General features: G+C 48.1%; 1 protein-coding gene across 1 annotated transcript in view; it reads left to right on the top strand.

Moving 5' to 3' along the window:
• Positions 1-7,969, top strand: part of hsf4 (heat shock transcription factor 4) — a gene marked incomplete at both ends in the record, with an annotated part of 18,984 nt that extends 11,015 nt beyond the window's left edge. The window contains 9 exon segments of the mRNA XM_080539526.1: positions 71-97; positions 100-140; positions 4,790-4,889; positions 5,129-5,250; positions 5,460-5,509; positions 5,600-5,765; positions 6,032-6,140; positions 6,322-6,387; positions 7,910-7,969. Coding sequence (XP_080395652.1) covers positions 71-97; positions 100-140; positions 4,790-4,889; positions 5,129-5,250; positions 5,460-5,509; positions 5,600-5,765; positions 6,032-6,140; positions 6,322-6,387; positions 7,910-7,969 — 741 coding nt within the window.
• Positions 7,970-11,826: the final 3,857 nt, after the last annotated feature.

Raw genomic sequence — 11,826 nt, 5'->3', positions numbered from 1 at the left:
AGAGAGAGAGGGAGGGGGGGTAGAGGAATGTTGATTTGATGCTGAATCATTCTGTGTTTTCTTTAAACAGCTGATTCAGTTCCTCTTCAGCCAGATTGCAGTCCAACACCCCCCAGCACTGTGGGAATGAAGAGGAAGCTGTGAGTCCACACACACACACACATACATACACACACACACACACACACACACACACACACCTGACCTACACACGCACCTGACCAAAACACACACAACACACACACACACACACTCACACACACACACTAGCAGAGATTAACAATACATGCACTCAAATACACACGCTCTCTCACTCTCTCTCTCTCTCTCTCTCTCTCTCTCTCTCTCTCTCTCTCTCTCACACAACACACCCTGTACACATAACACACGCACACACACACACACACACACACTCATGAACACACCTAGTATGGGAATCAACAATGGTGACCCCAACACACACAACAGAGCAGGGGGAAGCGCCCAGTCAGCAGGATCCCAGCTGGCATGAATGACACTGTGCTGAATCAGACCTCCTGGTCGCTAAGCCCCGCTCACACACACACACACAGACACACACACACACACACACACACACACACATATAACCACCCCACTGAACTGGAGCGCATGACCAGCGACCCTCTGTGTAGAATTGCAGCGTCAGCGGAGGGTGTTAGGGTTAGGAGGGTGTTAGGAGTGTGTTAGGGTTAGGAGTGTGTTAGGAGTGTGTTAGGAGTGTGTTAGGAGTGTGTTAGGGTTAGGAGGGTGTTAGGGTTAGGAGTGTGTTAGGGTTAGGAGTGTGTTAGGGTTAGGAGTGTGTTAGGGTTAGGAGTGTGTTAGGGTTAGGAGGGTGTTAGGGTTAGGAGTGTGTTAGGGTTAGGAGTGTGTTAGGGTTAGGAGTGTGTTAGGGTTAGGAGTGTGTTAGGAGTGTGTTAGGGTTAGGAGTGTGTTAGGGTTAGGAGTGTGTTAGGAGTGTGTTAGGAGTGTGTTAGGAGTGTGTTAGGAGTGTGTTAGGGTTAGGAGTGTGTTAGGGTTAGGAGTGTGTTAGGGTTAGGAGTGTGTTAGGGTTAGGAGTGTGTTAGGAGTGTGTTGGGAGTGTAAGGGTTAGGAGTGTGTTAGGAGTGTAAGGGTTAGGAGTTTGTAAGGAAGGTGTTAGGAGTGTGTTAGGAGTGTGTTGGGAGTGTGTAAGGGGTGTGTTAGGGTTAGGAGTGTGTTAGGAGTGTGTTAGGAGTGTGTAAGGGGTGTGTTAGGGTTAGGAGTGTGTTAGGAGTGTGTAAGGGGTGTGTTAGGATTAGGAGGGTGTTAGGGTTAGGAATGTGTTAGGAGTGTGTAAGGGGTGTGTTAGGGTTAGGAGTGTGTTAGGTGTGTTAGGGTTAGGAGTATGTTAGGAGTGTGTTGGGGGTGTAAAGGTTAGGAGTGTGTTAGGGATGTTTTAGGAGTGTGTTAGGGATGTTTTAGGAGTGTGTTAGGGATGTTTTAGGAGTGTGTTAGGGATGTTTTAGGAGTGTGTTAGGAGTGTGTTAGGGGTGTGTTAGGAGTGTGTTAGGGATGTTTTAGGAGTGTGTTAGGGGTGTGTTAGGAATGTGTTAGGGGTGTGATAGGAGTGTGTTAGGAGTGTGATAGGAGTGTGTTAGGAGTGTAAGGGTTAGGAGTGTGTTAGGAGTGTGTTATGGGTGTGTTAGGAGTGTGTTAGGGGTGTAAGGGTTAGGAGTGTGTTAGCGGTGTGTTAGGAAAGTGTTAGGGGTGTAAGGGTTAGGAGTGTGTTAGCGGTGTGTTAGGAGAGTGTTAGGGGTGTAAGGGTTAGGAGTGTGTTGGGAGTGTGTTATAAGTGTATTAGGAGTGTGTTAGGGGTGTGTTATGGGTGTGTTAGGAGTGTGTTAGCGGTGTGTTAGGAGAGTGTTAGGGGTGTAAGGGTTAGGAGTTTGTTAGGGGTTTGTTAGGGTCAGGAGTGTGTTAGGGGTGTGTTAGGGGTGTTAGGGTCTGTTTGCAGATAAAACTGTTTCTGAAAAAGGAGGCGATTCTACCTCCTTTTTTATGAGATCTTACGACATCTAGGGTTCTAAAATTGGTGGGTGCTGACTCGATATGAATTGGTCTCTTGTTATCTTTGTCTAACCAAGTCTCAGTTATAAATAAAAAAATCTAGTTCATAGGAGCTAATGAAGTCGTTCATTAAGAGAGACTTATTAGCTAAGGATCTGGCATTGAAAAGTGCTAGCTTGAGTGGTTTTGTCATTGGTCTCTGTTAGGGCTTTCACACCGGCAAAGAACCGTTCCAGTTCGCATTTGCGAACCAAGTTTGGAACCGGCCAGCGCGTTCAGACCGAAACTCAATTGATTCGGAGACTGAAAAGTTGGTTCACAGCGGGAACCAGAAAATAGTGGTTCTCAAGCGGGAACTAAAACGTAGAACAGTCACGTCGTCAGTGGGTGTGTCATATTCTAGGCTGTGAAGACCAGCAAGAAGGAAGGAGACAAAATGTATCTTGGATCTAAATCTAATCATTAGTGATCAAAACAATTATCAAAAGTTTCATCATTCTCTCTATCTTCCTCAAACACACACACGCACACGCGCAAACGCTAATTTCGTAAGCCATTTCTATTCCAGCAATGGAGCAGCTGGTTAGTAAAAGAACACGTGTAGAAAGTGTCTTTTGTTTTGTTTCATAGAAAATAGTGTTTATTTCAGATACTGTAGTGGAAGATATTATCCTCATTTCCAGTGAAGTAGCTACCATCTAGTTGTGACTTTTTGTTTATCCTGCCCCTTCATCACCCATCGTTGATGACGCGGATGGTTCTGGTTACACTGCTATGAACGCGGGCTGGTTCGCCAGACAGCACCAAAGTTCGGAGGTTCCCGAACGCGAACTGGAACGGTTCTGTGTGAAAGCCCTATGAGTGGGCTGTGTGTGGCAGGGTACAGAAATTAAATTTGACGGGTGTATAAAGCATTCTGACTTGCAATTAAATGTTCTGTTGTTTTAGTTTTATATCAAATATACTGAGATTGAAGTCTGTATCTCTACATTCTGGGAAATTGAGCACTAAGGAAGGCCTTCCCATTCTGTAAGAGATCTGTGGCGTAGCTAACAATTCAGTCTGCCTGGGGACAGTGCCAATGACTTGTTGCACAATAACTGTGTCGCACTTTGTAGTCTAGCCTTTCCTGTCACCACATTTGTTTGCCAAGATTAGTGATCTCATAAGGGAGTCGACTTTGTATATAAGGGCTGAGCTCAGGAAAAGAGGGGGCTCTGGATTTTGCAAACTCTAGAGAGATCTCCACTGTGGGGAGACCTGGAGTTTATCCACTGTGAACAATTCAGTTGTGCTGAGTCTGAAGAATCCTGCGTTGTAGGCCTTCCAGTTGGCTCAAGAGCAGCGAGGGAAGGGGGAGCAGAGTTTATGAGGTTGAAGAGTATGTTATTCGTTAAATGGTATTCTCCCGCTCTGTTTAAGTGGAGGCCATCTCTTTTGAATAGGTCTCTCTACCTCTGGAATATGTTCCAGTGGTCAATACATTTCAGCCCTTTAAGTTTGCACGCTCCCGAGAGCCAGGTGTTAAGGCTTAGGAGCCGGCTGAATTTAGAATCGAAGTTACAGATTTGGCCACTGAAGGGCCGGGTCCGCTGATGAATGTTTCAATCGTAAACTTGCCAAGTCTATTGAACAGTTCTATAAAATCATGTCTCAGGTCTATTGAGCCACGCTTGTCATTTGTATCAACATGTAAAATGCGGCGCTATTTATCTGGATGTTCAAGCAGTGTCTTTTCCAAGTATTTTGTTATTTCTGAGACTGTTATATTAGAAGACAGTGGATATGTAATTCTTTACCTCTTATGTTTCTGATCACCAAGTCTCCAATCAACAAAGTATCTTTTGGAGCTGAAGGCGGGGGGGTCTTTTTCAGCCGCTGCATATCACACAGAGGAGAGGAAGGAGGGGTATTGGGTGTCCTTGAGCTCTTGTCTGCGGGCCGTGAAGGCGGGGGGGGGGGGGGCTGTTTTGGTTGAGAGATAGTGTGTGTCTTTGAGCTGTCTACGGACTGGGAAGTTACACGACTCCCAGGCCTGAGCTCAGTATCTCAGGGCTTTGAAGCCATGCCAGCTCGCTGCTTTTGAGGAATGAAGACTCACAGCATTTTTGTAGTTCTCGGGCTGGGCTTCTGAAGTTGCAGAACTTTTCCGGGGGGTGGTTCATCTGTCCGATGACAGATGAACGGGTGCCTCGTTAATCTTGGGAAATCTACTTCGTAATCCCAAACTTGCATGGGTGGAGATCCTTTAGCATAGTGATCCTCGAGGGCACAGAGCCTCGTCAGGAGAGTATTTTCTAATAAATCAACTCTCCAGGCAAGATCTACACAACTTTGACAGATGGTAGGCATAGTGATAAAAAAATAGCAGAGAAAGAATAACAGTTAAAAAAAAATAGCACAAAGCTCGAGAATTAAAGAAAGACACCAGTGTGAGGGGGAGCGAGGGGGAAGCACGTCTACCGTCCTTCACCACCAGAACACACACTCACACACACACACTCACACACACACACACACACGCACGCACGCACACACACACACACACACACACACACACATTTGTCTGTACATGATCAACAAACACACACACACACACACACAAACGCACACCTGTCTGTACATGATCAACACACACTACACACAAACACAGCATCAACAGCATTGTTGATCGACATGGCTGATGATTGACTGATCTATTGAATAACTGTTGACCCCTGATCCCCCCCCCCCCCCCCCCCAGTCCCCTGATGTTGGATGACGGCTCCAGCACCCCCCCAGCCTCCAAGTTCAGCCATAGCCACCAGATGGACCCCCTCCATGAGCCCTTCTATATCCAGTCGGTGAGAGATACACCTGAAATTCCTCTAAACCTGTCTACACCCGTACATCTGTACACCTGTCTCCTAAACCACCATACAGTCCGAACACTACAGAATATATTTTCTGTTTGTTATGGGTGATCATAGTGCAGTGTGGGTAATGTGTGGGTGCAGGCTTTGCTCCAGCCTAGTGATAACACACTGCATCTCCTTCTCCTCCTTCTCCTCCCTCCCTCCCTCCCTCCTCCTCCCCCTCTCAGCCATCTACAGATCCTGCCTCTTGCTCCAACAGTGCCATGACAGGAGGACCAATCATATCAGACGTCACTGAGATGTCCCAGGCCAGCAGCATGGCCTTGCAGATGCAGCCAGAGGAGAGCAGGTGATTGGTGGAGAGAGTTAGCTCATCATCTCGGATCTCTGATTGGTGGAGAGAGTTAGCACAACATCACTAATCTCTGATCATTTGAGTCAGCTGTCATGTAAAAGGACGTTATTAGTCTGTGCGTGCGTGCGTGTGTGTGTGTGTGTGTGTCTGTGTGTGTGTGTGTGTGTGTCTGACCATGTCTCTGCCCCCCCCCCCCCCCCCAGAGAGAAGTGTCTGATGCTGATCAAGGAGGAGCCTGTGAGCCCCGGGGTGCGTGGGCGGGGCGAGCCTCTAGGCCCCTCCCCCTGTGGGCGGGGCGAGACGCTAGGCCCCTCCTCCTCCTGTGGGCGGGGCGAGACGCTAGGCCCCTCCTCCTCCTGTGGGCGGGGCGAGGCCGTGCCGCTAGGCCCCTCCTCCTGCGAGGTGTGTTCGGAACCCCCCGTCCTGCCTGTCGCCATGGTGCAGTCCGTCCTAGAGGGGGGGGGGCGAGGGGGGGGGGAGAGGAGGAGCAAGAGACCAACCCTGGAGAGGTACACACACACACACACACACTGACGCACACACAGACACACACACACACACACACACAGACAGACACACCCACACACACACACACACACACACACACATACATACACGTTGTTGAAAATCAAAGACACATCGCTAGTCAACTAACACAGCTTATTTTGTGAGCCAACAATGTCAAGTAGTGTTATAGTTAACTAGGTAGCAGTGGGGATTACTCACCCAATCCATTGCGTTGCAATATTGTGTGTGTGTGTGTGTGTGTGTGCAGGCCTGAGGTGTGTGATGCGGTGGAGAACGTGGACATGAGTCTGGAGGAGCTGCAACTGTTGCTGAGGAGCCACCAGCAGAGCGTGGAGCCCAGTACTGCTGTCATGGACGTGAGTACACAGACACACACACACACACACACACACTCACACACACACACAGACACACGCACACACACTCACACACAGCAGTCCTATCAGTGGTCCAGCGCTAGGAGCCATCCTTTCACAGCGCTAACAGCAGAGCCTGATGTGTGTGTGTGTGTGTGTGTGTGTGTGTGTGTCTCCACAGCCCTTCAACTTTAACCTGCCTCTGAGTGAGTGGAACTTCTCAGACATGGAGACCAACCTCAAATCAGTGAGTCACACAACCTGCTCCTCCAGTCCTCCATCGCTGTATTGATTAAGCAGAAAGACTATTGATAAGTATTGATCAAGCAGAGGGTAGTGTTATAGTGTTAAGTAGTAGGTAGTAGTGGGGATTACTCACCGAATCCATCGCATTTCAGTATTTTGGTTTGACTAGCAAGTGTGTCACTGATTTTAAACAACAGTGAAATTTATTTAACATTTTCAGAATAGAGGTCCGAAACAATTTGATTGGTTGCAGTAGGAGCCTTTTAGTCCTACATGTTATTTATGTAAATTTTCGCAGGGTTAGGGTTAGTAAAGATACGCAGTTACGTGAATTAGGACGGTTAGGCACCTTACCTGCCAGCATAGTGAGATAACATGTTCACACAGAGATAACATGTTCACACAGAGATAACATGTTCACACAGAAGATATTTATGGGTCTGCAGAAACGATCGCCCCGAAGTATTAATTTGGAAACTAGGAGACTTGGGCTGCGTTTACACCGCAGGTCGAAGAGACACAATTCAGATTGTTTTGCTCACATGTGGCACAGATGAGATACAACATGTAGGTGTAAGCCGTAAGAAAGCACATAGAATCTGATATTCTCAGATCAGATTCAGGCCTCAATCTCATATGGGCCTCAATCAGACACAAATCTGATATGTGTCATTTCGACTGCGGTCTAACCAGGCAGGTCGCATATAACTCTCAATTCTGATTTGCACGTCATTGAAAATACAACGGTCTTCGCATTTTGATGACGTTTGAAGTGAGTTTCACGTCACAACAAGTCACAACAGCTATTCAAACGCAATATTTAGCTGACCTCTGAACATACTTCATGAAGCAAAGGCTTGGATCAATGACGTGCAAATCAGAATTGAGAGTTATATGCGACCTGCCTGGTTAGACCGCAGTCGAAATGACACATATCAGATTTGTGTCTGATTGAGGCCCATATGAGATTGAGGCCTGTTTGTCTGGTTTGCGTCCGTTGTGTCGGCTGCCTGTCGTTTGCGTCCGTGTCGGCTGTCTGTTAACTTTTGTTTCCAGTAACCAAACCCTCATGTGCGCATGTGGGTCGTTTCAAGTGTTAAGCAGTGTAAGGCAGCACAGGTATCGGATATGGGTCATTTGAAAAAGTAGGTGTAAGCAGGCGTTCCAAAAAATCAGATATAGGCACTAAATCGGCCTGCGGTGTAAATGCAGCCTTGGTCACTTACTTAGTAATTTGTTGTAAGGCGCTTTGGAATAAGGCATCTGCTAAATGTAAATGTAAAAATGTAAATGTAAATGAGACCCTCGAAACCACTGCAACCTCCAGAACCAGGAAGTGACCTCACAATGTTGTTGTTGTCTTCTAGTACATGTTCTAGAACCAGGAAGTGACCTCACAATGTTGTTGTTGTCTTCTAGTACATGTTCTAGAACCAGGAAGTGACCTCACAATGTTGTTGTTGTCTTCTAGTACATGTTCCAGAACCAGGAAGTGACCTCACAATGTTGTTGTTGTCTTCTAGTACATGTTCCAGAACCAGGAAGCAGAGGCCTACAACAGCACTGGCTGTGAGGACCAGTGATCACCTGGCCAATCAGCTGGTACACACTGCTCCTGGGATAGGCAGGTCTATCTATCTATCTGTCTCTCTACCTGTCTATCTATCTATCTATCTATCTATCTAATATTGACTGTTATCTCCTCTTCTCTCCAGGCCAGACATCCAGACTCCTCAAGGCTCTCAGATAAGCTCCACCCCCCAGCTGTCATGTCTCAGATAAGCTCCACCCCCACCAACTGACCCAGAGTCAGCTGACCTGAGGACCTTCTACCCATGAACCCACAGGACTACCTTCTACCCCCCAGGACTACCTTCTACCCCCCAGGACTACCTTCTACCCCCCCAGGACTACCTTCTACCCCTCCAGGACTACCTTCTACCCCTCCAGGACTACCTTCTACCCCCCCAGGACTACCTTCTACCCCTCCAGGACTACCTTCTACCCCTCCAGGACTACCTTCTACCCCCCAGGACTACCTTCTACCCCCCAGGACTACCTTCTACCCCCCAGGACTACCTTCTACCCCCCCAGGACTACCTTCTACCCCTGAACCCCCAGGACTACCTTCTACCCCTCCAGGACTACCTTCTACCCCTCCAGGACTACCTTCTACCCCCCCAGGACTACCTTCTACCCCCCAGGACTACCTTCTACCTTCTCCAGGACTACCTTCTACCCCTCCAGGACTACCTTCTACCCCCCCAGGACTACCTTCTACCCCCCCAGGACTACCTTCTACCCCCCCAGGACTACCTTCTACCCCCCCAGGACTACCTTCTACCCCCCCAGGACTACCTTCTACCTTCTACAGGACTACCTTCTACCCCCCCCAGGACTACCTTCTACCCCCCCAGGACTACCTTCTACCCCTCCAGGACTATCTTCTACCCCCCCAGGACTACCTTCTACCCCTCCAGGACTACCTTCTACCCCTCCAGGACTACCTTCTACCCCCCCAGGACTACCTTCTACCCCCCCAGGACTACCTTCTACCCCCCAGGACTACCTTCTACCCCGCCAGGACTACCTTCTACCTTCTACAGGACTACCTTCTACCCCCCCCAGGACTACCTTCTACCTTCTACAGGACTACCTTCTACCCCTCCAGGACTATCTTCTACCCCCCCAGGACTACCTTCTACCCCCCCCAGGACTACCTTCTACCCCCCCAGGACTACCTTCTACCCCCCCAGGACTACCTTCTACCCCTCCAGGACTACCTTCTACCCCTCCAGGACTACCTTCTACCTTCTACAGGACTACATTCTACCCCCCAGGAGTTTATCCATGAACCCATATATGAAATCATTTTTGGATTATTCTCTATTCTATATTCTCTACAGACTTGCTCTACGTGGCTACGGGTGGGCAGTGTCCTGATGGGGTCTTTGGCTTGCTGGTCAGCTGACTGACCCCCGGGGTCACTGTCCTGAGGTGGATAATCTCAGTCTAATCCAGAGTGTGACTAATGGCCGACAGGAGCTTTAATCTGATGAGCCCGACCGAGGGACGTTCTGACAGTAAAGGATCATTATTATTATTATTATTATTATTATTATTATTATTATTATTAGCACAAAAGTGGAGTTCGGAGTTCAGAATACAACAACCGGCACTATTACTGAGTTCCATGATTCTCCAGCAGACAGTGTGCATGGTGCCTCAGTGTGCAAGGCGCCCCCCCCCCCATCTCCCCCAGGTTTGTAAGCACTTTAGTCCGTGTGTGAGAGTGTCCGCTTGTGGAGGTGAGGTTTTCTTCCTAATAGCCTACTTGGTTGTATAAAAATCACATTTTTATTATATTCTTATGGCAAATACTATATTTGTATTCCAAAAAATTATATTCATAAGATTATGAACATAGAAATAGTGCTGCTTCTCTTCTGTGTGTGTTTTTGTGTGAGAGGTCTGATGACTGATGACTTCTCCTTGGAGGAAAACGAAGAAGACACCATACATTGCTTTTTTGCACAATTTGTATCACTATTTATTCTTAATAACAAACCATATTATTTTCTCTTGAAACTCCCAGTGCTTTCCCTGTGCACTAGAGCACCTGGTTTCGAATGGGCTGTCTCTATGACAACCACTAATCTGGGTTTAGAATGGGCTGTCGCTATGACAACTACTAGCCTGGGTATCGTGTTACAGACATTAGTACAGTTTAAACTGACCTCTGGAGAAGACTGACGGTAGACTACAGGTAGACACAGTAGACTCACTACCCAGACTACAGGTAGACTACAGGTAGACACAGTAGACTCACTACCCAGAGGAGGAGGAGAGAAAATGTCACTAAAACCCATGTCTTCATTCTTCCATCCATCTCTCTTCCGCTCTCTCCTGTGATGAGAGTCTTCTAATGATCTACACAGTGACTCTGTCCTCCTATTGGTGGCTTGGCCAGGTGAGGTCCGGTGTTCTAGCGCCCTTACACACTCCAGAACAGATGGGGGCGCGTGTGGACTGAGGTGTGATGATGGCACAATCGTCAAGGTGTAAAACACGTTAATTTACCCAGGTACACCCTGGTGACAGCTGGTGTCCCACCTCAGCCCAGATGACAGCTTTACAGAGCCCTTGTTCAGGTGTATTGGTGGCAGTTGCTGAGTGTTGATGGAATCCCATATGCATACTGGATATAGGCCCTGTCCATGACCCCTAGCCCTACTAGCTTAGCCCCTACTAGCATAGCCCCTACTAGCTTGGCTCTGCCAGCCTAGCTCCTACTAGCCTTGCTTTTTTACGTAACAAATAATTTAAGATCTCAACAGGTGTCTAGGACAAAGGGAGCTACAGGTAGTTTCTAGACACTGTGGGTTGTTTCTAGGGGTAGTTTCTAGGGGTAGTTTCTAGATGCTAGGGGTAGTTTCTAGGGGTATAGTTTATAGATGCTAGGGGTAGTTTTTAGGGGTAGTTTATAGATGATAGGGGTAGTTTATAGGGGTAGTTTATAGATGCTAGGGGTAGTTTATAGATGCTAGGGGTAGTTTCTAGATGCTAGGGGTAGTTTCTAGATGCTAGGGGTAGTTTCTAGGGGTCGTTTATAGATGCTTGTGATAGTTGCTCGGGGTTGTTTCTAGAAGCTAGGGGTCGTTTCTGGACAGGGTCTATGAAGATCCATTATTAAAGAAACACCAATCCAGCATGGTGTCCCGATCATCTCTCCTCTATTCCTTGTATCCTCTATTCCTCACATCCTCTCTCCTAGCCTCCTCTCTCCTCGCATCCTCTCTCCTTGCCTCCTCTCTCCTTGCATACTCTCTCCTTGCATACTCTCTCCTCGCCTCCTTCTCACAAAGCATTGGAGCAGAAAGAGTCTCAAGAGGGGATGTTTAGAGAAGGAGGGAGAGGGACAGGAACATAAGGAGGAAGGAGGAGGGAGGGTGACAGAAGGAGGAGAGAGGAAGGGGGAGAGAGGAGGGGGACAGAAGGAGGAGAGAGGAAGGAGGAGAGAGGAGGGAGGGAGACAGAAGGAGGAGAGAGGAGGAAGGAGAGAGAGGAGGGAGGAGAGAGGAGGGAGGAGGGGGACAGAGGAGAGACTGTTGGGACACACCCCAGGTCTCCCTGTTGAACTGATGATACTACGCTGTGCAATATTACAGATTTGTGAGAACTCACAAGGTTGCAATACATCAACGACCATTGGAATGTATAGAGAGAGTATTTGTATTATAGGCTGCCCCGCGTTTACTATACCAACGCTAGCAGGCCTCTCCATGGCTAGTAAGGCAGGAGGCTAATGCTGCTAGCAGGCCTCACCATGGCTAGTAAAGCAGGAGGCTAACGCTAACAGGCCTCTCCATAGAGCAGAATGCTAACGCTAGCAGGCCTCGATCTCCATGGTTAGTAAAGCAGGAGGCTAACGCTAACAGGC

This window comes from Nansenia antarctica (genome assembly GCF_963989245.1).
Source record: "Nansenia antarctica genome assembly, chromosome: 9".
NCBI lineage: Eukaryota > Metazoa > Chordata > Actinopteri > Argentiniformes > Microstomatidae > Nansenia > Nansenia antarctica.
The sequence above is the reverse complement of the archived record's forward strand: the minus strand, read 5'-3'. Positions and strand labels throughout refer to the sequence as shown.